Source organism: Vanellus vanellus (assembly GCF_965231255.1).
Source record: "Vanellus vanellus genome assembly, contig: HAP1_SCAFFOLD_34, whole genome shotgun sequence".
Taxonomy (NCBI): Eukaryota; Metazoa; Chordata; class Aves; order Charadriiformes; family Charadriidae; genus Vanellus; species Vanellus vanellus.
In genome coordinates this window covers 3,206,594-3,233,704 of record NW_028128340.1, presented here as the reverse complement: position 1 = coordinate 3,233,704, position 27,111 = coordinate 3,206,594, and the positions used below count along the sequence as shown (strand labels likewise).

Below are 27,111 nucleotides of genomic sequence, written 5' to 3'. Positions count from 1 at the left end.
CCGATGGGGCGCAAAAGGGCTCACGTGGTGGAACGGTAATGCTGTTGGTGGCGAGAAGGGGCTGTGGGAGTTGTCAGAGGGCAGTTGGTGATGCTGTGCTGGGAAATAACTGCCATACCTGACACGTCCCCTCCTTCGAAGCGGGTGCGTGCTAGCGTGCTGTTCCCAGCTCTGCTTTCTCACCTCCTCTGCCTTAACAATTTCAGTCATGTCAACATTGGCAGCGACTTTCAGGCCGAGATCCCAGACCTGCAGGACAGATCCCGGTTGGAAGAGGAGGAGGAGGGAGCGTCGCTAGTGTGGAAGCCCTGGGGAGACATCGCAACGAACCCGGAAACACAGGACAGAGGTTTCTCTTAATGCTTTTCTTGTCAGTTCCCCCCCGAGATACTAAGGGTCGAAAACTGCACGTTTTCACAGCAGCTGTTTGTCCGTTGGGACCCTCTCCCTCCTTTCCTTGACTGCCTTCGTGGCTGGTAGCACCCGAGGGTGCTCAGATCTGATGGGACAGTGAACAGATAACTGGTGGCACTCTCAGTCGCGTCCTCTGGGAGAGACGGTCAGGGGTGTTTGTAGCTGTCCCACCTCAACTGCAGCGACCTCGGTAGAGGGGAGATCTGTCTCTGGAGCTTCTGGTCCCAAAGCTGCTCTGAAGGGAGAGAGAGCGATAGTGGATAACCTGCCTTTTTTGCAGTGGCTTTTCTGGGTCTCCAGTCTGTGTGCTCTATTTGCCCTCGGCCTTGTATCGTACCTTTTCCTCTTTCTTGATGGGAACTGACTTTCTGTTGTTTTTTGTTGCATTTCTAGTGACAAATCTGCTCAATTTCGCCTGCTCCAATGTGGTGCCGGGGGGAAGAGGCAACCTGGAGCACGCCTTGCACCGCCTGCATGAAGCCCTGGTAAGAAGCAGCTATTTTCGAATTCCTGCTGGAGTAGGACAGACTTAATTACTGGGGTGAGCTGGGAGTCGCTCCTGAGTTTTCTGTTCCGCAGGCTCGAATCCCTTTGCTAAAGGGGCAGAGTTCTTGCGTGCTGCCTGTTGGCCGCCGTCTGCATTAAGGTCTTGTGGGATGACAGACCCTGTGTATCAATAAGAGCTTGTTCTGTCTCTTGTCAATTCTGACAATTTGGAGAATAGAAGTCCTCCTACTCCTGCAGGCAGCTCTGCCTGCAGCGGGGACGAGCCCAGAAGGACTCCAGCAGCAAGCAGTGGCCGTTGGGGTGCCACAGCTTGGTCCCCGGAGATCTGCGCGGGTTCTAGTTTCTTAAAACACATCAGTGTGGATTGAGGAAATATTCCCATCGACTGCCGTGGGCGGAGGTGACCCCGACGCGCTGTTGCTGAGCATCGACTGAGCACCGTCTTCCTACAGTGGGCTGAAGAGTTGAGGTCCCTCCTGAGGGGGAATCTAAGTCTTGTTCTCTGAACTCCTGCAGGAGGGTCTGGAGATGTTGCAGTCTGGGGCACCCCAGCGACCTGAATCCCATCCCCTGGCTGATTATCATTACGCAGGTAAAGCGGAAGCAGAGCTTGTTGCTTCTCCAGGAATGCGAGCGGGTACTGCCGTTCCCTTTGTTCTGATTGAAAGAAGTGATTTTTAAAAACGTGCGAGCAACGGTTCATGTTCTTCGGGGCAGGGAAAATAGTTGTTTTAATCTGTTCCGGGGGTCTTTTGGCATGGGGAGTGCCTTGTCCCTGTATTCCAGCCCACTGCTGTCCTGTACAGTGATGCCCCACGCTGCTGTACGCTTCTCCTTTCACACGCCGGCTTCACGGCAGCTCTGCTGGCAGCCATAACTGCTCGTGCTAACGAACTCCCTGCGGCATTGGCTAATCACTTTCCACAGGAGGAGAGATGTGGATGTGTGATGAATAACTTGTGCGGATTTCAGGTAGGCTGCGAGTGGTCTAATCATTTGCACGTGGCTATTTCTTCCCAGGCTCAGACACTTGGACGCCCCTGGAGGAGCAGTTGTTTAAAGAGGCTTTTTATGTGCATAAGAAGAATTTCCACCTGATCCAGAAGAAGGTAAAGCCGTTAGACCAAGGCGGGTTGCGGGTTGTTAGTGTGGAGGGGAGTTTTAACCCAGAAAAGTCATCTTTTGAACGGCGTGTCGGAATCCTGTCCTTGGGATGCAGCTTCATGCTAAAAAGACACCGGTACGAAACATAATTTTCCTAATGTGTAATTACCAAAGAAATTGAATCTCTCCGGTACAAAATATGGGAAATATTAAAAGAATAATGACACATTCCGCTGACCATCGGCATATAACGTACAGTTCTGCCCTCCCAAGGCTTCTTTACGGCCCTTTCAGAAGAAGGGGGCTCGTTTTCGGCCTGATCTCACCTGTTCATTGTGCTGTGGGGACTGCAGACAGAGGGGGGGACAGACAAAGAGCACTGGATAGATTTGTTGTGGATCTGTGCCTTCAGTGTTTTCCTGCAGTATTTCCCTCATCGATCGCTTCTGTTTTTTTCCTGACAGATTCAGACGAAGACCGTGGCCCAGTGTGTGGAATATTACTACACCTGGAAAAAACACGTCAGGTTTGGCGCCACCCGACCAGGACAGACAGCCAAAAGGCTCCAGCGAGGCACGGATGAGGTGGAGGCGGCTGAAGAGAAGGTAAGAGAACTGCCGGGGGTGGGTGCGAGATGCCCCATGGACGCATTGTCTCGGGCTCTGGGAAACGATCCCCTTCGCATTAAACTTGCTTCTGATGATTTTCGGGGATGTTTCATGACGTCCCAGTGCTCCGTCACAGGAACTGCCGGTGATCCGCCTCTGTGTGGGTGTTGCCAAAATGTTCCTTGCCAGGAAGCAGAAATGTGGCTCACAGAAATACATATTATTTAGGGTTTTTTTTTTGATGGCAGCCACTGGGTAAGCATGTCACTTCAGTTCTCTGTAATTCTACTGTTCTGCTGAGGACAGTAGAAATAATACGGTTTTTCTTTCACCATCTGTCTTTGCACCCCATCCTCCCCGTCGAATTTCAGCATTGTTTTGGCTGTTTTAGCGTTCGGAGGAGCTCAGCGGGGCAGGCTGGGGCTGATAGAACGCGTTCCACCCAGCACACAAATAAACCCCTCACTGCCTGGGCCGTTTGGGGATGTTTCCAGCCAGTTTTTCGCTTTAGCTGTCCCCCTTGCTGAGGAGCAGGAGAAATGAGCACAAGCTGTCTGGTTTACAGGCTGGTTGCAGCCCAAAGAAGAGGCGCCAGCTTGGGCCCACCAAGAAGCAGAAGAGCAGCGAAAAGACGCCCCGTGGCACAGGCAGTCCCTCCCGCCATCCCGGGGACGCTCCGCGCGGGGTTGGAGGCGCAGGCGATGCAGCTGGGTTTCCCTGCGGGCAGTGTGGAAGGTGAGCTGCTCGCTTTTTCTTCTTGAAACTCACTGCTTTGGGCTCAAACAGATGGAAACTCTCCGAGATGTCTGGGGGGGAGCAGAACTAAGGGCAGCTGGAGGATTCCCCCTGTCCCGCCGCCACCTGCTGCTTTTGTTGGACTTTTAGCTGAAACCGCTGTGTTTTCCTGTGCCTTTGAAGGCCTCACGGTCTCTTCCCTGAGGTGTTGGGGCACCTGTCCCATGCCGCACATGGCCACGTGTTGTCACCACCATTTGTTTAATAGCCGCTTTTCCTCTGCGCCTGTTGGAGCAACGAACCTGTCGGGATTGTTCCTGCTCAGTTCCATCCTCCTCCCGTCTCCCCTGCACTCGGGGCTCCTCCGTCTCCCGCTGACTGCAGCCTCAACGGTTTCTCTCTCTCTCTTTGAAGGCCCTTTCCTCCCATTACAGGCTCGGGGCGGTTCATCTCCTTGGGCGAGAATCCCAGCGTTTCTCCTTTGTTTGGCTGAGAAAAAGGTTCCACTGAAGTTCCTTCTTGCGGTTTGCGGCCCGAGGTCTCCTGCGCTGCAGTCGCTCGTGCCAAGCGACATTGCTCGTGCCACGCAGAGCCACTCGAGTTTCAGTCCGACCCGATTTTGATCCATCGTGATGTTAATTCTCCTATTTTAATCCCCAATGATCTGCCGTGTTTAACCAACGAGGTCCCACCCAGCCGGGGGTACCGGCAGAGACTGTGTGGCACCACGCAGCAAAACGCACAAGAAACTCACAAAATTAGAAGTAATAAAACGTCGTCTAACAAATTTTTTTTTCTTAGAAAAGGAGTTAAAAATCCCCGTTTGTTTTTTCCCTTCCAGGGTGTTTGGGACAGTCAACGGGAGGAACGCGCATGTGAAATACCATCGCCCACGGGAGGATCGGAAGGCCCTGGGGACGTCTTCAAAGGGCGGCGAAGCCGGCAGAAGCCCAGAGGGTGACCTCCTCCCGTTGGCAACTGGGCAACTGCCGGTGCAGCCCAGCGACCAGGTCCCTTTCCACCACTAAGAAAACCTCACCCACCATCTCTCGCCTCCAGCAGCGCCTGAGCTCTGCGGAGGGTCCACCACCACGAGGTCACCCCCACTCCAGAAAGACCCAGAAGATAAGAACAGCAGAGAATAAGGTATTGTATTTAATAGTGTTTCCCCCTTAGGTGATAGTGACGTGTAGATTTTCGGTCTTAGTTAGGCATCTTTTAGCTCTTAGTTTTAGGCTTTAGTGTTGTTCTGATAGGAGTAAGGTTTGTTGTTCTTCTGAGAGGAGTAAGGTTTTTTTTTATGTGTTCTCCTCAATTTATTAAATTGAGCTGTTGAACGTTCAAGTCCTGGGGCTGCTCTTGCTGGGTTTGAGCCAGAAATAATCGAAGCCGTCAAAACCCATTCTGTGCGGTTGGTGGTGCGAAGCAAAGGAGAACCTGGGCCTGCGCCACACAGTGCTGTTCCCGGGTTGGTTTTCCCACTGGAGAGCGCAGCGGCACTGCCATGACAAAGCCGGCAGCAGGATTGGGGCGGGTGAAGGCATTGGATGTCTGCGAGGCCTCTTGGTTATTTGCCAGAGTCGGCGTTGGCCTTTCGTGCTGCGCTGTAGCGCCCATCGGTGTTTGTTTGCACAAATAACGCAGCGTTTGGCAGTGACAATGGTGGTTGGGTTAGTTCAGGGAATGACATCTAAAGAAGGGGGCTGGTCTCTGCTGGCGGTGTACCGGGAGGGAGAAAAGGTTTACTTTTCGTTGCCAGGCCACCTGATTTTCATGGCTTTGGTTTTTTGTTTGTTTTTTTTTGTTTTGTTTTGTTTTGGTTTGGTTTTTTTTTTGTGTGGCTGAATATTCCCGCCCGGTTGAGGCAAATCTGTATTTTGGTTCTGTTTTGTCTTTAAAGTATTGATCTTCAGGTCTGGGCCATGGTAAACTTCTTTCCCTGAAGCGCCCGCTTTGCAGAGCGGGTACGAACATTCTCCTTTTGTTTCCCATCACTTGTATTTATAAAAAAACTACCCTAAAAGTCAGAAGAGCCATCGGCGTGTTCACACCTCTTCCCTAAGCCTGCTCCTCACTGCCGGTGCTGCCCAAGCGATGCCAAAAAGGCGGGAGTTTGGGAAAAATACCCGGCACCCTATCTAACTGTGGTGTCCAAAACCCCGTGGGTCGATTTAACCCCCCACTGACCCAGGGAAGGGCTCCACGTGCCAGTTCCTGTTCCAAGTCTTGTTGCTGTTTCACATTGATTCTAAAAAATCAGAATGTGGATGCAAGAACAGAATTTGGACCAGATTCTCCGGCACCAGGACAGTGCACCGATGCTCCAGGGCGCTTTCCCCAGCAGCGAAGGCCTGGTCTGGCAGGAGGGCGGTGGCGGGGATGGCGAGGTACTGCCGGCTCAGCCGCCCCACGGCCGGGAAGCGATGCTCGTTCTTCTTCCACCAGCTGGTGCTGTACTTGCAGAGGGGCTCCAGGATGTAGTTTTCCAGTTGCTGGTGGATCTCAGGCATGCTCTCCATCGGGTCCTACCCCAGAAGGATGTCGTAGCTACTCTGAGACGGGGCGCTGGCGCATGGGTCCTTGCGAGCAGGCAGCTGGCTGCCGGCATCTGCGCCCGTGGCTTTGGAATCTGAGTTTGGCACCCCAGACTGGGTGGCAGATGGGGACTGGTGGTTGCAAACCCACAACAGCGTGGTTCTCACTGACTGGTGCAACTCGCTTCTCAGGCTGGGGCTGAGAAACTGCATCTCCTTGAAGTGCGGGTCCAAAACAGAGGCGATAACTGCTGGGCTTTCGAGCACTTTCTCGAATGCAGTTCCCTTCAGTTTGGAAGACGGCAGAACACGGAGAATGGCATTACACGCGATCTCCTCCTTGGTGTATTGATTGGACAGGGAATCAGTCAAAAGAGAAAATAAGAAAAATTAATTTGTTTTCTACTTGGATGGCAGAAATCTACGAGAGGCAATAGAAGTCGGATGGTTGAACAAAATCTTGCATGGCTTTGATTTTGCCCTGAGCTGACAGCTGCAAAGCCTATTGTGAAACCTACTCATTTTTGTGATCGTAGTGATTTTTGTTTGTGTTTTGTTTGGATGTCTTAAGAGTATCGTTATCAAGCAATTATCTCCCCCCCAGCCCCGCCATGCCCACCAGCAGCAACAGGCCGATGGGATCCTCAGCTGTCAGGTGGGGGGCAGCGGCACCAGGGCAGGGAGGGCGATGCCTGGTACCCCCGGGCGGGCCATGCCGACGGTGTGGCTGGAGAATGCTCCATGGCTGCTCACTGCGGCATTTCTCATGGCTGGGGGGAAACACGTTGGGAGCAGGGGGTGGGGGTGAATGGGGGAGGCAAAGCATCTGCAAGGGGCTGTGAGGGCCATGGAAAGGGGAGTGAAGGGCATCTGCAAGGTTGGAGGGGGTAAGGAGGGTGGTAGGTGTCTAAAATAGGGTGCTGGGGGTGTGCAAGGAGGGGGGACAGCAGGCCGCTGAAAGGGGGTGTAAGGCATCAGCAAGGCATCTGCAAGGCAGAGGGGTGGGGGCTCAAAGGGGGAGGCGAGGGGTACCCAAGTTGGGTGCGGGAGGGATGTGAGGAGGGGAGGAAGGCACCTGGGCAATGCCTGTTGGGGGTCTCCCCACCAGACCCCCCCTCCTCCGCATCTCGATGTGACCCCCTGGTGATGCTGTGGCCCTTCAGAGCAGGGGGACAAAGGCCACTGTCCCCACAGAGCCCCATGCTACCCGGTCACCTCAGCTATTGTCCCACCGGGCGCTTGCACGGATGCGCCCGGTGTTGGGGTGCAGGCAGGAGGTGGCTGGGTGGTCCCCCCCTCTTTCTGCATCTCCTTGGCCCGGGGGAGGGCCTGTCCGCCCCCCCGCTGCACCCATGGGACCCAGCTGCAGGAGGTGCTCTCGGGGGCAAACGAGAGGTGGGGAATTAATTAATCTGCCCTGAAATTACAGCTCACGGGAAAGACTGAGAGGAATTTGCGTCTCTGCCAGCAAGGGAAGACGGTCACGTCCTGGTGATGCTCAGCTGTGACCTGCGTGTGTCCCCCCCTCACAGCCCCACTTTGGGGCTCTGGAGATGTGTCCTCTCCCAGGTCCAGTCCCCGTCACAGCCCAAATCCTGGCTCAGGAGCCGGAGGGGTCCCTGCAGGGGATGGTGCTGACCCCCACGATAGCAAAGGAGGGAGCCACAGGACTGGTGGCTTCGTCTGGGTAGGATGGAGATGGAGCGGGGCGAGGAGGGGGGTCTCCTGCTCCACCACTAGAGCAGCTCCCCCGGTTTGGCCCCTCATCCCCTTATAACACTGGGATCAGTGTTATTAATTACACTTTGCGTGAGATTAATTACATCAATCCTCCCTCCTGCTGCTGGTGGCCAGTCCAGCTTGCGAGTGACGGAATGAGGGGGCTGAGATGGGAAGTTTGCCTGCTCGTGCGATGCTTTTGGCCTCCCCTGGCACCGGGAGGACTCAAAGCCGGACCTGAACCTCTGCTTTGTGCTTTTCCTCATCCTCAATTACACCAAAGCTTCCCCAGGGAAAGATTTTTCTTTCTAACTGGAGGAGTTGCACTGAGACAGGTAAACTGAGGCAGGACAGTCAAAAATCCCTCTCTCTCCTGCTGGGACAAAAAAAACCCTGCAGCAAAATAATAATTTGGAGAAGTTTTCTTGAGAGGGAACAACACTCTCTGCTCCGAAAGTCAAAAGTGAGCTCGCCATCCCCTTTCCCAGCCCAGTTTCGATGATTTGATGTTTTCCAGGCGCCTGGCAGCAGCGGAGAAGGACAAAGAGGGAAGGCGAAGTGTCTGCAAGTGCTGGTACCCATCCTGGGATGGGATAATTTGCTTTCTGGAGGCATCTCTCCATCCTGCTCCATCCCATCCCAAGCCCACACGTCCACAGATCCCATAGACTTATTAAATCCTTAAATCCTCCAGCTATTTCCTCAATGAAATAACCTTTCTGAGTCCATTTGGGTGTCTTAATTGGGAAAAAGAGGGTTTTGAGTGGCACCGTTTCCTTCGGTGGCATCTCTGTGCGAGGTTTGCCGCGATTTCTGCTGCAACAACTGGGGAAGGGCGATGGGATTCTCGGAGTGTCTTGCCACGGACCCGCTTGGCTTCTTTCTCCTGTATTTGCGCCTGAAGCTTTAATACTAAATAATAAAAAAGCAGCAGAGATCTGAGCTTGGATCCCGATGGGATTTTAACGGATTAGACCTCATTGTCACCCTCCTTCGCTGTGTTATTTTACATCCCATGTCACCTTTCAGGGCGAGCCGGGGCCGTTAACCTTTGTGCTGAGCAGCGCCGGGGAGGAAGTTCATGACAGCAAATGAATCTGTAGGCTGGAAATGAGGGATTAGCTCCACTCGGAACATAAAGTAGGGCTGGAGATAGCTGGCGGAAGCGAGGAGAGTAAAACATGGGGCTTCTCTGGCCATTTCCGTACGGCGTAGGACTTGGTCTGGCTAACGAGGGTTTATGGAAGCCGCGAAGGGACGGAGGCTGTGCCGAAGGGAGACCTCCCTGAAACACCCTGATTTGATGCAGGAAATGTTGATGAAAATCAGGGCTGCCCCATAACGGGCATTTCCCCAAGGGTTTGTGCCTCACGTGGTCTTTTGGCAGTTTGGGCTTTCAAATACACCCAAACACTGTGTAACACCTTTTGCCCTGCCGAGATGCAGCGTTTCCACCCCTTTTCTCTATTCTGGATAGTTTTTCCTCAAAACAGAGCAGGTTTCTCCCCATCCGCTAAGTTTTCCAAGCGGGATCAGTATTGGGGTGTATAGCTTTAAATAACTGCCAGGGTCACCCTGAACATTCCGATCCCAGCAACGGTCGCTGTTTATGTGCTGGAGATGGTGCAAACTGGGAGTCACTGGGCTGCAGTCGGAGGGTTTGGTCCTCTGATTGATCTGGAGGCTCAGTTATCCCCCAAAACCGGTGACCGACTTGAGGATGAAGCAGGAGGAGCGTCCCAAAATGACACTTCTGGAAGAGTTACAGGTGGGAGGGCTGTGCCAAGGGTCTGCGCATCCCCCAAAAAGGGGGGGAGACTTCCCAAAATCCCACTGGCATGTCGCCAGAGCAGGGAAGGATGCGGGGGGACGATGCTTTGTGCCCTGCCGGGGGCAGGTTTAGCATCATGGGTGGGAGCACGGAGCCAAAATGGTTTCTGAGAGAGAAGCAGACTTTCCCCATGTCGCTCGGGGGGGATTTGGGGAGCTGTGATGCCCAAATCGCTCCGTTTATTCCCACTCTGACACCCCTGTAACACACTCAAGCTCGCTATTGTATTTAAATTGCGATTTTATTTCAATTGTGATTGTATCTAAGTTGCGATTTAATTTAAACAGTGATTTAATTCAAATTGGGGTTTTATTTCGGTGGCGATTTTACTTAAATTGTGATTTAATTCAAATTGGTGTTTTACTTAAGTAATGATTTTACTAAAATTGCCATTTAAAGCGATTTGATTAAGCCCCTTTTGTCCCGTGCCTTTTCTGAGGATGGGGTTTGGGTTTTTGAGTTTTTTTTCCGGTAAATCTGGAGGGGAGCAGACGCATTGCTAAGAAGGGACGGAGGGTGGTGGAGATCGTCGTGGGAGAGAGGACGGGAAAGCCACAGGCGTGTCATAATCCGGCTGCCGGGTGACGCGGGCGAGTGCCGGGAGGTGGCGGGGAGGTCGCAGCAAGTCGGCTTTGAAATTAGTACTCGGGGGCCAGAAAAAACTCATTCCCAGATGGGAACATTTGTTCCTTTTGCTCATTAAATTAACTGGTGAGCGGGAGGTGTGAGCTTCCCGAGTGTCGCTGCTGCGCGGCAGCAGATGATGCCATTCAGTCGAAGCAGGGATTTGGAGGATAAAAAGCAGATTTCCGGTATTTTGCTCTTCTCTAAAGAGAAGGGTTTCCTGGAGGCCCTTTCAAAGTTGCAGTTGTGACTCGAGTGTGAGACGTGGTTGGGTTTTTATTTCTTTGAGCGTGGTAATCCCGGTGATGCCCTTCCCCAGCCCAGGGGCAAGGGGAGAAGAGAACGCCTGTAATTCTCCTTCAGCTTTTAAGGCACAGATGCTCTTTGTGCAGCACTGGCAGTGGTATTTCAGCCAAGGAGGGCATTAGCTGTTAGTCTTTGGCTTTTCTTTTGAGGAGAAAAACGCAGTTTTGTGTGGAAAGCAGGCTTGCAGCAAGAGAAGCCCGAGCCTGGTTGGGTTGAAGTCGCAGCTTCACCCTTGCAGGTTCTTGAGGGCCTTTGGAGGTTGATGGTGGCCATGTCCTGTGGCCAAGTGCCATCTAGTGAGTATCTGCAGGTATCACTTTTGGAGAATGAAACTGGCTGTGCTCAAAAGTGTGGAGTTGGGTTCCCCCACCCCACTCCACCCCCAGTTTGGAAATCCCTTTTTTAATTTTTAATTTTTCGAAAGGAACCACAAGAACGAAGCAGGAGGTTTGGTTTTGGTTTGAAACACTCAACTGTCTCCCCTTTTAGTAAATCCTTCCAGACTCACGGTATATACAATACAGGTGACATTACAGGTGGTTTTATTTGGGTATGGGAATAAAAACCTCCAAGTCCGTGTTTTTAGGGCTGTGCCTGGAGGAGGAGACACGCAGAGGTGTGATGCTCTTGGGCTCACGTGGCCGCAGGGATGGGTGATGACTGGGAAGACGTAAGGGAGCTCTCCTCACCTGGTCCCAACTTGTATCTTCTTCTCCTCACTAAACAGAGACACGACGAGGAGGCGGTGATTGACCAGGGAAGAACGAGCACCGCTGTCACTATTCACTATGAGAAGGAGGAGCTGGAAGGTGAGTCGGGAGAGGTGCCACCAGCCCCACGCGTTTTTCCGTTTTCCGTCGCGCTAAGTCCCTGCCGCGTCCTGTGCTCAGCGTATGCATCACCTGCAGCGAAACGTGGCGTGCTTCTAAATAAGCAAGCACAGTTATTTTCACATTGTTTTAATATTATGGCTTTTAGACAGAGGGGAAAAAGCCCCCATGGCATCTGCGGTGTGAGCGTTGGCCACAGAGCTTGGTAGTTCCCAGCTTGTTTTCTCAGAGGCTGCTCTTGGCTTGGAGAGGTCAGGAGAATAATTTGATGGCTGCAGACACGGGGCTGTGATTTTCTTTTTTTTTTGTTCCAGACTTCATTATCACAGGACTGATTGGATCTCCTCTTGTTGCCTTGTGCCATACAAAGATTTTAAAAATAATTACCTTCTGTGGCTGCTTAATGAGCAGGTCTGAGTGTTGTCCAGCCAAAGCTGGAATTTTAGACAAGGGTTGATATTTTCAGGGCACTTTTAGGTGACCCGGAGCCATCGCTTGTTGTTGCTCTGTTGTTGCAAAGTTAGAGTAAAACAGGCTTGGAAAAAGGGAGGGGTCTCTGACATTCAGGGATGCAGTGAAACTAAAATGAAGAGAAGTTGGTGTTTCCTCCTGGGATGGATGCGCTGGTTTAATCGTGGCAGCGGTGTCAACCATCTCCGCAATATCGAGAGTGATGCGAACACTGCTTTTTTCGCAGGCCACCGCACCCTGTCCGTGGGCGTGCAGATGCCACTGGTGAGGCAAAGCCACCAGTGCCACCGGCACCACCGACCCCACCGCCAGAAGCATCGGAAGAAGGAACGGGAGAAGGACTGTGCCCCGATGGAGCAGGGCTACCACTGTAAGTCCCGCCGCAGCGTTCACGAGCCTTCTCGGGGCTGCGTGGGTGCCGGGGTCCTCTGCAAGCAGGTCCGTGTGGCTGATTTGTGTGGTTTGCTGTTCTTCTGAGGGAAAGTGGCATTATTTGGGAGGCAGTTGAAGGCATAATGGATTGAGGCTGGTCTTCCTTAGAGGGATCCTGCCATTAAAAATGGAAACGTGGGGAAGGAAAGTGGCCCGTCCTTATGCAGAGGTGCAATAGATGCTTCTCCTTCTCCGTGGCTCTGTGCAAGCCCGGCCAGACCTGGGGGAGAGGGGCCAGCCCAATATTTAGGGCTGAACTGGTGCCGATCGATGGCCACTTTGCGTGTGAGCGTGACGGGTCGAATGCAGGTGTGGTAACGGGATTTATCTTCTGCCCCCAGACACCCCATCCCAGCGGGTGCAGTTCATCCTCAGCACCGAGGAGGATGAGCAGCACGTTCCCCACCACTTGTTCACTGAGCTGGATGAGATCTTCCTGAAGGAGGGTGAAGATGCCGAGTGGAAGGAAACGGCAAGGTAAATCCCTGCCGCCGGCTGCGGTGGCGGCCGTGGGCTCTGCCTTCCGCTCTCCGGGACGTGAAGCTTTTGCAGCTGCAGGTGCCGATGCGCGGAGCCTTCTCCTCTTGCCGCCCCGTAGCTGCACCGAAGGGGTTGCAGAGCTGAGGCTGTTTTCTTGTAACGGGGCTGATCGTGCCCAATGTCCGCAGGTGGCTGAAGTTTGAGGAGGACGTGGAAGATGGCGGCGAGCGCTGGAGCAAGCCCTACGTGGCCACGCTGTCCTTGCACAGCCTCTTTGAGCTGCGGAGCTGCATCAGCAACGGGATGGTGCTGCTGGACGTTTGTGCCAACAGCATTGAAGAGATCGCAGGTACTGAGCACGCTGCGTCCCGCCGGGAACAGCCGAGCTCAATTTGCCGCGGTGCCCTTCACTCCCGTATCAAACCCTGCCCCAATGGCACGTCCTTTTCCAGAACCTCCGCTGTGTTTTTAAATGGTGGGTTGCTTTTTGGATGTAGACTGGGTGTACAACAGTCACATCAGCTTTTTCTCCCAGTATGGGAGCCTTTTGAAAGCAATTTGTGGGGTCAGAGAGGCGATTAGAGAATATTCTCTTGCCAGAAAGGAGTGTCAGGGCTTGGCAGGCTGCTCTCAGGAACACGGAGTCTGCGTAAGAGCTGAACCTCCTTAAATAAACTGCTTACTACAAGCTGTTTCCTCCCGTTCTTTGTTTTTTTTTTTTTTCCTCTTGCCTTAACATCCAGGATTTAAGAGCTTTAAAGGCAGAGTTTATTTGGCAGGTGACCAAGCAGCATATTTCTGTGGGGAAGATAATTGAAGTTAATTGAAAAAGCGGCTTTGGAGAAATTATCTTTGACTGGCAGGTCTCCATTCAGCCCTTGCAAGAGCTGGAGAAGTCGGAGCCGTTCTTAGCACGTTTCTCCCTGTGTTTGGCAAATTGCAGTTGATGGGCAAAGGAAACTCTGGGAAAGTCTGTGCTAGAGATTGCTCATAATTTGTTGAAATGTGTCGAGTCTAGAGAGTCTGTCTAGAAACGCCAGATTGGGCAAAAAAATGTCATTATCTAGGATGGGGAATAATTATCTGAGCGGAGTGATGAATAAGCACTTTGATGATGGCTTTTAGCAAAAGAGAATTCTTCCTTTCGCTGCAAAGGCTGAACTGCATTAAAACGTCTTGCTAAGCAAGGCTGAGCCCGCGTTAGGGTATCCTGCGTGGCGCAGCCTTCGCTGGGGGCTTGAGGGGTCGGGGCTTGGGGACTTTCTGCTCTGACGGCTTCGTTTCCCGTTGCCATCTCCAGATATGATCCTGGGCCAGCAAGAGCAGTCCGCGGGGTTTGATGAGCGCGTGCGGGCGAAAGTTCGAGAAGTGCTTTTGAAGAAGCATCACCATCAGAACGAGAAGAAAAGAAACAACCTTCTCCCCATCGTCTGCTCATTTGCTGACATGAGCAAGAAGCAGTTAGACCTGCATCCCCTTGACAAGCCAGGTGAGGGTTCCTGCAGGGTTTGGTACCCGGTGAGGGTTTCTGCCAGGCTTTGGCACCAGGTGAAGGTTTCTGCAGGGCTTGGCCCCATTAGACTTCTCCCAGCAAAGGAGAAGTGTCCCGATTGCTCCTTGCCTGTCTTTCTCAGTGTCTTTCTTTCTCCTCCCAACCCAAACACTCACTCCTCATCCATCTCCCACCACTGCAGAAGCTAAAAATGGGGTGAACCATGACAGCCATGCGATGGATCTAAGCAAGGTGAGACACTCGTAGCTTTCTTACGCTTTTAGGCCAGATTTGCTCTTGCAAACTTGGCTGCAGAGTGTTCTGCAGAGTGCGGTGGGCTTTACTTTTGGGGTAATGGCCTGAAAATCCTTTGTCATGCCCAGGCGGAGCTGCGCTTCATGAAGAAAATTCCTACCGGGGCTGAAGCGTGCAGCGTGCTCGTAGGAGAGCTGGATTTCCTTCGCCAGCCCATCGTGGCATTTGTCCGCCTGACCCCAGCTGTCCTCCTCTCGGGCATGATGGAAGTTCCCATCCCAACGAGGTCTGAATGAGAAGCGCAAAGTTTTTATTTAAAAAAAAAAACACCACAACAAAACACCAAATTCATGCATCAGTTGGGCGTCCCAGGAGAACACAGCCAGTGGGAGCAAGCACGTTTCTCCCACCCACATCTCCGTGCTTTCATTCCTCCCTTCCCTGCTGGAGCTTTTAAACCCATTGGCCAATTTTAATGAAAGTTGGCCCAAACCTCAAATTTGTGTTTGGTTTTGATGCGTTTCAAATTCATCACCGGAGTCGGTGAGCCTACACGTCCCCCCTGGAGCCACGCTCTGGGCTGGGAGCTCCCAGGGATTTCCTTGGGCGCCCTTTGAGTGAGGCCATGTTCTTCTCTCTCATTTTGGTTTTCTTGCCTAGGTTCCTGTTTGTTTTGCTTGGACCAGGAGGAAAAGCCCATCAGTACCATGAGATCGGCAGGTCCATGGCTACTATCATGACGGATGAGGTGTGACGAGATAAGAGATATCTCCGGGTCATTTTTTGGGGCTTTCTTCACCTCTCCCTGTCTCTGTAGTAGTGAGGAAGAGGGTTTGCTGTCCCTGTTAGCTGCCTGCTGGAGGCTAAAATCCCACCTGGGCTGCAGCCCGCGCCTCATCCTTCTCCCCAGAGTCCCCAGCACGCTGTCCCCAGTGGTGGCATTGCCAGGGCCAGTGAAACTTCTCTGCTTGAAGCAGAAGGCTGTGGTGTGCCATGGGGGACGGGAGCCTGGTGGAGATGGTTACAAATACTGAGATGCACAGATTTTTGCTTTGGGGGGAATATTTCCTGCCACTTCCAACAGGCGATTTGGGGGAAATGACCTTGCATTTAGCCAAGAGCTTATTGCACTGGTTAGGACATCCGAGATGGGTCATGCTCTCACCAGGTTGTCTCCTACGGCAGGTTTTCCACGATGTTGCCTATAAAGCCAAGAACCGGGCTGACCTGGTGGCTGGCATCGATGAGTTTCTGGATCAGGTCATGGTTTTGCCGCCAGGAGAGTGGGATCCCTCCATACGAATTGAGCCCCCGAAAAACGTCCCTTCGCAGGTGGGTGCTGCGGCAGAAGGAGGCACAATGGGGACGGGCAGGAGGGCAGCACGGCTGGGGGTGCTGCTCAGGGGCCCAACTTCACAGGTCACGTACCCAGCCCAAAAAGCAAAACAAGCCAGTGGCTGCAAAGACATATCTTTATCTTATTTCCATTTTAACAGGAAAAAAGGAAGGTGCCAGAAGCTCTCGATGACAGCGCTTCTCACAGCAAGCCGGAGAAGCACAGCGGTCCTGAACTGGAGCGGACAGGAAGGTGTGAACTGAAATAGTTTGGTGGGGTGTTTTTCTGTTTGCCCCTAAAATCTGAGTGTGCACCTCCCTTCTAGCAGAGTTTTGGGGTGAACTGGGTCAGTGAAGGGGCTCCAGGTTCCCAGCTTGGTCCCCTGGGCTGGGTGGGTGGGAGATTTGGGCAGCTGGGCTCAGCCGCACCGTGGTTGCACAGAGGTTTTCTTGCTTTGGGGTGGAAGCAGATGTGTAAGTACCTCCAGGTAGAGCTCTGCTGCTTCTCAAAGTGAGGGACTGTTGCAATAAGAGGGGACGGGCTCTCAGGTTTGGTCTCTTTTTGTTGGAGGGGTTTTTTGTATGCCTCAGTTTCTACTGGGGCTAAAATGGGAGAAGGAGACTTCTTTTTAGCAACGGAAGTTACTCTGTGCTTATGATTGTCCTTCCTCAGCCAAGAAAACTTAACGCGGTCTTCCACGAAAATGTTGTGGTTTTTTTTTTTTCCTTCCTCCAGGCTCTTTGGAGGTTTGATCCGGGATGTGAAGCGAAAAGCCCCCTGGTTCTGGAGTGACTTTCGGGATGGTCTGAGCCTGCAGTGTCTGGCGTCCTTCCTCTTCCTCTACTGTGCCTGCATGTCCCCCATCATCACCTTTGGGGGACTGCTGGGGGAGGCGACCAACGGCCACATAGTGAGCACCTCTCTCTGTTGGGTGGCACAGGGGAGGACAAAACTCCTGCAGAAGTCCTTGCTGCAGTGAATTTGCACTTGTGTTTTTCCCCCTAATAATTTAATTACTCACTGCTGCCTCTCTTCCCCGGACAGAGTGCCATGGAGTCGCTGCTGGGCGCATCCATGACCGGCGTGGTGTATTACCTCTTTGCTGGCCAACCTCTCACCATCCTCGGCAGCACCGGCCCCGTCCTCGTGTTCGAGAAGATCCTCTACAAGTTCTGCAAGTAAGGCTGGCTGCTGCGGCCAGGTGCTGCGAGCGCCTTCAGAAGGCAGGGATGGAGAAAAGATGTTTTTCTTAGTGGTAGTTGGTAGATTTAAGTTGTCTTCTGTGTCACAGACATCACGCGCTGCTGCTTTAGTATGTGACGGTGCAGGAGCCCTCAGTCTCTGAAGGATGGATGGGCGGTTCGGGGTTTTTAGGGTTAAAGTGAAAGAGCAGGAGGAGGAGAAACCACAAGGATGTGGATGGCCGAGATGGGCTGCACAGGGAAGATGAGACAAATTACTCTGGTTTGGGAATGAGGGAAGATTTGCTTTCCTCTCAGTACAAACTTGGGCACTTTTTTGCATGATTTTTGCTGGAAGTGGAAATATATTTTACCCACATATCCAAAGAGTTTTCTGGTCAAATGTTTTGATGATTTTTGAGAAAGCAGGAGCTTTTCAGGCAAAATGGATATTTTCCATGACAGTCTTTTTGTTGTGGCAACTGTGATGGGAGATTAACCCCCTTATTGCAATTAAATTTATTATGAAGCCCCAACTTGCTGGCAGCAGGTAACTGGGTGCAAACCCAGCCGGTTTTGCTGTTAGGGCATCGGGGTGATGTGGGAGAACACCACCTTCCACAACAGGGACCTGACCTCAGTTAGCCTCCGAGGCATTAACACAAGGTCGTTGTTAAATAAGGATAATTAAATAATTAGCCTCTCCTCCTGCGGGCCCACACCCTGTGCCGCAGCCCTGAGGCTGTCTGTCGTAGGACGTGGAAACTGCATTTACCATCCGCAGCCTTGACACGCTCCTGAATTGCTGCCGACTTTCCCCGAAGGAAGGCACGGCTCGGAGCCTCTTGCTGCCCTCTCCACCCTGCGTTTTCTTTTGCTTTCCCAGGGACTACGCGCTCTCCTATCTCTCTCTCCGGGCATGCATTGGTCTGTGGACCGCCTTCTTCTGCATAGTGCTGGTGGCCACTGATGCTAGCTCTTTGGTGTGCTATATCACCCGCTTCACCGAAGAAGCCTTCGCCTCCCTCATCTGCATCATCTTCATCTATGAGGCTCTGGAGAAGCTGAGTCACCTGCGAGAGACCTACCCTGTGCACACGCACAGCAAGCTGGACTTCCTCACCGTCTCCTAGTGGGTTTCTTCCTCCTAAAACACCGCTGCCCCTTGGCAGGAGCTCAGGGCTGCACCTCCATCGCCTTCCCCTCACCCCCGTCTTGGCTTCTCTCCTCCCAGCTGTAAGTGTGAGGCACCGACCCATCCCAGCAATGAAACCCTGCAGTTCTGGGAGAGCAACAAGATCAATGTGTCTGGCATCACCTGGGAGAACCTCACGGTGACTGTAAGTGCCCCGAGTCACTGCTTCCTCGTGCTGCGGCCGCGGGGTCCAGGGGCACTGGCCTGGTGCAAAGCTCAGAGCCCTTCAGGTGATGGTGGGCTTCAACTTGTGCCAGTGCTGCTCTGAAAAGTCATTACTTCAGTGTGTTTAACCTCCTTGGGCCTGGGAAGGAGAGTCCACCTCTCCACCTCATCCCCGACATGGTGGGCAATAACTGTTATCCTCAGGACAGCGGTTCTGTCTGGGAGCAAGGTTCAGTGGGTGCTTTGGTTATTGGAGAAGTTGGAGGACTTAAGTTCATGCTTGAAGGCTGTAATTAGCTTCCTTAATTGGTTCCTAGTAACTCCAGGCCTTGCTTTCTTACTCAGCGCTGTCTGAAGGTACGTGCATAAACTTGCATGTCTGAGCAGCCCCTTGGGCCGTTGTTGCTGGAAGCAGAGCTCAGGCACAGGGTGGGACGCTCTTATGGACATCTTCACCCCCCTTGGCCGTGTCCTGTGAACCCGCCCCTGGGAAGGGACAATTTGTCTCTTCTCCTTTCCTGTCGCTGTTGTCTTAGCCCTCCTTCCCCGTTCCCTCTTTCGCTCTCCCCAAGAGTTCCCAGTGTTTCCTTCCCCTCTGGTGTCTTCAGCCACGGTTACCTGCCGTTCAAGCGGAGGATGTGCCATAGGTCTGTGGTACGGTGTCCCATCACATCTCCTCTCTCTGCTGTCTGTGTAGTTCCATGTGTCACTTATTCAGCTGCTGTTGATCGTTAAATATAAATCTCCGCTAGCTGCAGCAGTCCCGAGGTCACAGATCTTGGAGCAAGTTACCCCCAAGTTATCCGAGGTTTCCTTGACGCATGTGCACTACCTTTGTGTCCTGATGCTCTGTTTCCCCAGGAATGTCGGTATTTGCATGGAGAGTTTCGTGGACCTGCCTGTGGACACGATGGCCCCTACACGCCCGATGTCCTCTTCTGGTGCTGCATCCTCTTCTTCTCCACCTTTGTCCTGTCGGGCTTATTGAAGAAGTTTAAAACCAGCCGCTACTTCCCGACCAGAGTAGGTAGAAGACGGTGGCCAGCAGCAGTCTCCACACTCATTTCCCAAAATGGCTTTCCCGGAGCACTAAGCAGTGTTTGCCACCGCTTGGTCAAACTGGGAAATATTGGACCTTGAAGGCCAAACTTGGATGTCCCTCACTCATTTCCAGGAGTGCAAAACGATCGTAGCGTTTCCCACCTGCCTCGCGACCTGCCCCGGAGTGGTATTTTCCCCAGGCAGTGGGAAATCGGTCTTCCAAAGTTGGTTGTTTGTTGTATTTTCATTTGTGGTGTTTTTCACCTGGTGTGCCCAAGGGGAAAGTTGATTCAAATGAGGAACTGCCATAGAAAAAGACACAAAAGACACCGTTTCTTCCTTTTGAGGAGCAAATGATGCCTCAGTGCCTTATTCCCGTTGTAGCTGTGAGTGCAGCTGTAGTGGCAGACGTCTGTTCCGTTATTTTTTAATATTTATTGGCTTTTTTTTTAAGTTTGAATTTAAACCACCCTTTTCCACCTAATTAAACTTTTTTTATTGCCTGACACCAGATCTCGCAGGTACAAACACAGCAACAGTATCTAACCGAGGGATTTGGCTGCATCTTCTCAGAGTGGTGGGAATTTGTTAACCAGCCTTAATGCTGTTGATGTCTTTAACTTTTCCATCTCACGGTATGGCCCCGTTTGTGCTGTCCCTTTCAGCTCTGCTTTCTTGCTCCAGGTACGGTCCACAGTAAGTGACTTTGGTGTCTTCCTCACCATCGTCATCATGGTGCTCATTGACTTCCTGGTTGGGATCCCGTCGCCGAAGCTCCACGTCCCCCACATGTTCAAGGTAATGGGGTGTTTTGGTGTGGAGCCGCTTTCGGCCCTTGGGGATGCCACAGGGTGATGCTGGGACAGGACAGGGCTGAGTCTGGGGATGCTGGTGGTGTTACCATCTCCTCTTCCACCTCCGAATGCATCGTTTCCTTCTGGAAAGAAGACGCCAGCCCCAAAACTTGATACCTACAGAAGTATGTATAGGTGCTTGCGATGAGGACGCTGGCACTGCTGAACCCCGTAGGAGAGGGTGACATGAAGGCAGGGCCAGGAGATGAGGCGGCACAGCGATGGAGAGGAAAATCAAAGCCAGTGAAGTGGCTGGGCTGGGAGTTGATCCTGATGTGTGTTTTGGCTTTGTTGCAGCCTACCAGAGACGACCGCGGGTGGTTGGTCAACCCCATAGGGCCCAACCCTTGGTGGACGGTGTTGGCCGCGCCCATCCCAGCTCTGCTCTGCACCATCTTGATATTCATGGACCAGCAGATCACGGCTGTCATTGTCAACAGGAAGGAGCACAAGCTGAAGGTAAGGGGCTGCAAGAGCTGACCCCATCCCCACCCCACTCTGGGCTGCAGGTGTGGGGAGAAGCTCCTATGCCAAGTGCTTTGTGAAGGCGTTGGTTTGGGACAATGTCAGGCTGTGTGGCAGGATGCTCTGCTGGATTAGTGATGTCACAGGGAGCAAACGAGGGCAGTTCAGATGAGCAATCTTTTGGAGGAGCAAATTAATTTTCGAGCACTATAGAAGCGTATTTTTGTTTCAAAACGCCAGCAGGAGCTGGGGGAACGAACTGTTTTGACGCACTGCCAGGGATAACTCAGGGTCACATCTTGCTTACAAGCAGTAGAAATTTCTTTATGAATGAAAATAGTCTGTTTGTTTGTGTGTTTGTTTGAGAAGTAGCTATTGCACAAACCTCCCAAATCCACTTGGTCTGAACTCCTGCCAGATTTTCATGCAAGGTGCTTGCGCAAAGACCGGATCCATCCTTATTTTTGCCAATTCTTCTCTTAAATTTTCAAGAGGGTGACTTGCGCCCAAGTAGGGTTTGAGTCTGAGTCGCGACGTTGTCCTCGCTCTTGTGCTGTGGGATGCTCTGTTCCTTGTTTTGCTGCCCACAGAAAGGATGCGGGTACCACCTGGACCTTTTCATGGTGGCCGTGATGCTCGGGGTGTGCTCTGTGATGGGGCTGCCCTGGTTTGTGGCTGCGACTGTCCTGTCCATCACCCACGTCAATAGCCTCAAAGTGGAGTCTGGCTGCTCAGCTCCAGGAGAACAACCCAAGTTTCTGGGGATACGAGAGCAGAGAGTCACCGGCTTGATGATCTTTGTGCTCATGGGCTGCTCTGTCTTCTTCACTTCGGTGTTAAAGGTAAGAGGAAAATGCAAAACGCCCAACAAGCGTGAACTTTTTGGAGGTTATACAAAAAACATCCCCTCCATCCAGGCCTGAGTAGGTGTGGAGCAGAGGAGGAGGCAATCCCAAACCTTGAGGCTTGGCCCACGGTGGGAAGCAGCCTCAGTTACCCTTTCCAGCCCTTCACACCCCAGTTTGGTGTCCTCGAGGCAAGCGAGCAGGACAACTGCTTTAATTCCCAGGTGTCTCTCAGGCCCACCTGTGTTTATGGGTTCCGATGAAGCGGATTCAGACCAGTACACTGCTCTCTTTCAAGCAGGCAGCACCTTATGGGATGCAATTTGCTCCCCCAAATGCCTCCCAACAGCCTTTCCCAGTAGCTAAACACACCAAAATCATCCCCGTGGGCTTCCTTGTGTGTTCCTCCCTGTTACGGTTTGAGAGACCCATAACAATTTGTTGTCATTTAGACAATCATTCTATCACCCGATGACCCCTCCCCACCTGGGAAAGGGAAATTGGGAAAAACAAGAAAACCCGAGAGCTGAAGTATAAACAGATTTAATAGAATAAGATTAGATAATTAACATTAACAGCACTAAAGAACTGATATTGATCCCGACACCAATACAGAATATGCAAAGATTATACTCAGCCAATTCTATCAGTAGGAAGCTGTGCACTCCCAGCAGTGGACAGCTAATGTGGGACACTGCGAGTGCTATGGCTTCAGGAGGAAGGGAAGGCCTCAGGGCTCCGGCACCAGGGCACGAAGTTCTCAGGATGGCAGCCATCAAGGGAGAGAGAGAACTTCGCAGCAAACTTTCTAATTTATAATGAGTGTGATGTTGATGGTATGAAATAATCCTGTTGGCCAGCTTGGGTCAAGTGCCCGGGTCTCGTTCCTCCTCATCCCTGCACCTGGCTAGCTCGAAAACACTGAGACCTTGAGACCCACACACCACAGCTGGCTGTAAAGTAAATATTTTCACAAATTCAGACACTGGAGTCTTCTAAAAAAGCGAAGATTTTCCCAAGCATTAGAAGAGAAATTAGTCCTGTGTCTCTCAAACCAGGACACTCCCACAAAGTCACCTCAGCTCTAGGCTAAAAGGAGGCACTTCGCTTTTGGGTGTTGCCGCAAGAATGTGTAGAAATGTTCTTCTGCCGTCACAGAACGTGGTGTACAGTAGCATGGGTGAAATGGTCTATTTTCCTCCAACCTTTCAGGAAAATAGGATTATTCTAATGAAACGTAACTCAGAAGCTCAGCCTAAAGCAGAGCATTCACTCACTCACTCGCACGCACAAAACCTCTACAGGTTAAGAGGTGACACATCTCCAACCCTGTGGAAACTGGAAAGTTTTAGGCAATTTTAGGCAGTGCCTCTAGAAGAAAGCACTAATACTGAAAAAGCAATTAAAAAATAAATTATTGCATTCTTTTTTTTTTTAATTTCCCAGTTTATACCCATGCCTGTGCTTTACGGTGTCTTTCTCTACATGGGCGTGTCATCGCTCAGAGGGATTCAGGTACGGACTCTTACAGCGTGCAGCTCCCTGCTGTGTCATCTCCAGAGAAGCAGGAAAAAAGCAGTGGGGTGGGAGAAAACCTCCCCAAAAGCAGGCAGTGAAAGTATTTTGTATAAGGAAAAGATTGGTGGGGGCACAGGAGGTACGTAGGGTGGGAGGACCAGGCAAGTTCAGCGCACTCTGCGTCACGGTTTGGGACAGGGCAGTGTTTGGTGTGGTGAAAATGGGGGAATTCAGTGCAAAGCGAAGGCGATTTCTACTGCCGGTGGGAATCCTCGCTGGGGGATTCAGTGGGCTGAGAAATGCCAAATAACAAACAGAAGAATAGAATATATTAAAAATATATTTTTATAGAAGAACAGGGAGGGGGGGTGAGATGATCTGAGGAGGACCTGGGGGTGCGGACTGATGAGAAGCTCACCGTGAGCCGGCAATGCACGATCGCAGCCCAGAAGGCCGACCACATCCTGGGCTGCATCAGCAGTGTGGCCGGCAGGGCGAGGGGGGATTGTGCCCTCTGCTGTGCTCTGCTCTGGGGAGACCCCCTGCAGTGCTGCCTCCAGCTCGGGGGCCGCAGCACAGGAGAGCCATGGACCTGGTGGAGCGGGGCCAGAGGAGGCCCCGGAGATGCTGGGAGGGCTGGAGCCCCTCTGCTGGGAGGACAGGCTGGGAGAGTTGGGGGTGTTCAGCCTGGAGAAGAGAAGGCTCCGGGGAGTCCAGTGCCTAAAGGGGCTCCAGGAGAGTTGGGGAGGGACTCTGGATGAGGGAGGGGAGCGATGGGACGAGGGTGTATGGTTTGACACTGACAGAGGGCAGATTGAGATGAGATATCAGGGAGAAATTTTTCACTCTGAGGGTGGTGAGGCACCAGCGCAGGTTGCCCTGAGAATCTGTGGCTGCCCCATCCCTGGAGGTGTTCAAGGCCAGGTTGGACGGGGCTTGGAGCAACCTGGGCTGGTGGGAGGTGTCCCTGCCCAGGGCAGGGGGTGGGACTGGCTGGTCTTCGAGGTCCCTTCCAACCTAAACCCTTCTGTGATTCTATAATAGAAGGATGTGGAATAATTGCAATTTGGTGGGCAGCTCTCATGGACACACTGGTTTATAGATGGAGCAAAGGGAAAACGGGTGCTGCTCCTGGGAGGAACAAAGTGGGATCCAGGATTTCTCACTGCACGCGAGATCCTGAAAACTCCTTCCATGTCCCAACAGGGCCGGAAACTTTCCGCAGCCCCAAGGGGTAACTTTTCCGCTTTTATTTTGCAGTTCTTTGACCGCTTGAAGCTCTTTTGGATGCCGGCAAAACACCAGCCGGATTTCATCTACCTGCGGCACGTTCCCTTGCGGAAGGTGCATTTCTTCACCTTGATCCAGCTCATCTGCCTCGTCCTGCTCTGGGCCATCAAGGTGTCCCGTGCTGCCATCATCTTTCCCATGATGGTAAGAGCCGGTGCTGCTCAGCAGCGGGACGTTTGCAGCGTCGGAGTGAGACGTAGCATCATCTCAGACCTCACCCCCTCTTCCTTCTTATTTTGTGAAGGTTTTGGCTCTCGTGTTTGTCCGGAAAGTGATGGACTTCTGCTTCTCAAAGCGGGAGCTCAGCTTTTTGGATGACCTTATGCCAGAAAGCAGGAAGAAGTTGTCCGATGCCAAAAATGAAGCCAAAGAAGAAGAGGTGATGCTTGCTGGGTGCTCGGGGCTGGATGTCTCCCTCGGGCTCTGAGATTGCCTCTTTCTGTCAGAGCTTCTCTTGAAATGTTGGGGGAAGATCCGAACTCAATAGAAATAGATCCTGACAGCCTGGATCCCGCATCATAACCTTGTTTTTAAATTAGCAGTGAGCTTAACACTTGAATAGCGGTATAATTTTTAAAGGTGCCATTTATAATAAACATTATCATTATGATGGAAAGATTTGCTCATAAGGGTGGTTTTAACCCCCCCCAAAATGTTTGGAGTGAAAGGTCTTTCCCCGGCTGCGCTAACAGAAGGTCAGAAGGAGAGGGCAGCACGTGGGCTTTGCTGGGTCTTTAGTTTATCTCCACTTCGATCATAGACAGAGAACTTTGATTTGTCCCTTTTTATGTCAGGAGTCCCAGGAGATGATGGAAGCTGCTGCTGCAAACTCCGTTCGGCTGCAGCTGGGCAAGACCAGCAGCGCGGATATCCCAAAGCCAAGCAGCGACAGGTAAAGCCCCACCAAGCAGCAGGACCCCCGGCAAGATTAGCCTGAAGGGGGTTGGCAGAATTTTCTCCACGTTTATCTTTGCTGAGCATCCCAGCGCCATGCACTCAGCTTGGTGGGAAGAGCAAATTTATGGGCAGGGCGGGCGGCAGAGCGCTGGCACAGGCTGCCCAGAGAGGTGGGGGAGTCTCCCACTCGGGAGCCATTCCAAACCCGCCTGGAGGTGTCCTGTGCCACTGCTGTAGGTGCCCCTGCTCTGACAGGGGTGGGACTGGGTGAGCTCCAGAGGGCCCTTCCAGCCCTGACCAGTCTGGGATTCTGTGCAGAGCCTTTGCACAGAGCTGTAGCTCTGCGGCTCTCCGGCTCGCCTTCCAAACCTCCTCATCCCGCCCAACCCGCTGTGCTTATGCGCAGCTTTGGTTCTCCTCCCCCCCGTTCCTGTTGCTGGTGCTGATGCGCTGGGTGGCGTCAGTTCCCACAGTCACAGATTGCTGTCTCAAATATTTATTGCAGGACTGATCCTTCGGAGATTAATATCTCGGATGAGATATCAAAAACACCCGTGTGGAAGGCTCTCACTATGAGCACGGAAACAGTCTGAATTTGGGGAGGAAAGAGGTAAAGGATCGCGTGGGAACGTGGCCGTGCTCCTTTGCAAGCAGTGGCACGTGCCTACGGCTTTTTGTATTTTTTTGCTGGCAATGCCGCGCAAGCGGCGAGGGCTGCGGCACACGAACCAGCTCCTCTCTGCCGGCGCGGTCCCACGAGCGGGGCAACAGCCCCACTGATGACGCTCTCCCTCCTTTTCTCTCTCCTCCCTCCCCCCCGACTCCAGTTTTCATGTGTAGGAATCTTGACTTTGAAGGAGAGGCGTGAGAATGTGACTCGGGGATGTGCCCACGCAGACATGGGCAGAAACCGCTTTTATTTTGTTTTCCAGTTGGCGGATTCCCCTTTAAGCCACGGCGATGGTTTCAGCTGTCCTTGGTGTGCTTCAGGCATTCTCTCTCTCCAGAGCAGCAAACTGAGGTGCACATGACAGTCAGTGGGAGTTCGGTGGTGTTCCGCCTCGCGTGTTCGTGTGTGGGTTGTTGCCGTTTTGTAGCGGTAGAGGGACTGCTGCCGCTTCATCGTTCAGTGCTATTTTTTTAATATCTCACTCCTCCTCTTCTGTTTCTCTTTTTTTTTTTGTTCCCCCAAAATAAACTCTGAATGTTTCTGTTGTATGTGACGCATTCTCCACTTTCTTCTTCATCGCGACCAGGTTCTCGGGTCTGGTTTGGGGTCCTGCCTTCAGTTCGCCCTCCTGTCTCTCCCTGGCAGGAGAGGGATGCCCTCTGTGGCGGGGCAGCGCGGAGTGCCCGAGCGGTTGGGCCGAGGCGAAGGAAAAGCATTTGCTCCCTGCGCTCCAGTTTTACATTGGAGTTTTTTCGGAATTTTTGTTTGTTTGTTTGTTTGTTTTTATTATAATTATTTTTCTTCCTTCGGCTCTGCCGTCAGCCTGGCAGCTGCAAAAGGCAGAAACGGCGCCTTCTCCTCCCCCGGCTGTTAAATTAATATAAGGCAGCGCTTCAGATCAAACCCCTCCAATCCGCCGGGTGGTGGCGGGAGCGGCCAGGCGAGACCTGGGGCTCTGTGTCCCCGGGCGGCCCCTCCGCTGTCCCTCCGCTTTCCTTCCTTTTCCCTCCCTGGCTCTCTCGCTGTGGTGTTTTTTCCTCCTCCCCTCTCCTCACAAAGCCGCGTCTCTCTCCAGGGTGGGATGAGCCCGGAGGCAAGTGGGAAGGTGCCTTTTCCTCCTCCTTTTTCCTGCCCCTTTGCAGGAAGAAGCTGTTGAGCAGAGATGGTTCTCGTGCTCTCTTCCCGTCTCGGGGGGGTCGTTGGGCTGCGGTGTGGGGCCGCGGAGCCCGGGAGGAGAGGACAACCCCGAAGAAAAGGTCCCCTTGCCGCCCTCCACCAGCAGCGGTGGGATGGGTGCAGGGACCCTCCTGCC

At 52.6% G+C, this 27,111-nt stretch overlaps 1 protein-coding gene across 1 annotated transcript in view; it reads left to right on the top strand.

The window, feature by feature from the left end:
• Nucleotides 1-24,659, top strand: part of LOC309684559 (electroneutral sodium bicarbonate exchanger 1-like) — a gene marked incomplete at both ends in the record, with an annotated part of 79,645 nt that extends 54,986 nt beyond the window's left edge. The window contains 17 exons of the mRNA XM_082500455.1: nt 12,425-12,592; nt 12,784-12,944; nt 13,896-14,068; nt 14,489-14,628; nt 15,003-15,090; nt 15,528-15,674; nt 15,839-15,930; nt 16,414-16,588; nt 16,723-16,856; nt 17,746-17,944; nt 19,099-19,242; nt 19,945-20,058; nt 20,412-20,573; nt 21,170-21,421; nt 22,871-22,939; nt 24,203-24,376; nt 24,477-24,659. Of these exons, the coding sequence (XP_082356581.1) occupies nt 12,425-12,592; nt 12,784-12,944; nt 13,896-14,068; nt 14,489-14,628; nt 15,003-15,090; nt 15,528-15,674; nt 15,839-15,930; nt 16,414-16,588; nt 16,723-16,856; nt 17,746-17,944; nt 19,099-19,242; nt 19,945-20,058; nt 20,412-20,573; nt 21,170-21,421; nt 22,871-22,939; nt 24,203-24,376; nt 24,477-24,659 (2,575 nt within the window). The remainder of the gene's footprint in view (nt 1-12,424; nt 12,593-12,783; nt 12,945-13,895; nt 14,069-14,488; nt 14,629-15,002; nt 15,091-15,527; nt 15,675-15,838; nt 15,931-16,413; nt 16,589-16,722; nt 16,857-17,745; nt 17,945-19,098; nt 19,243-19,944; nt 20,059-20,411; nt 20,574-21,169; nt 21,422-22,870; nt 22,940-24,202; nt 24,377-24,476) is intronic.
• Between the last annotated feature and the right edge of the window lie 2,452 nt (nt 24,660-27,111).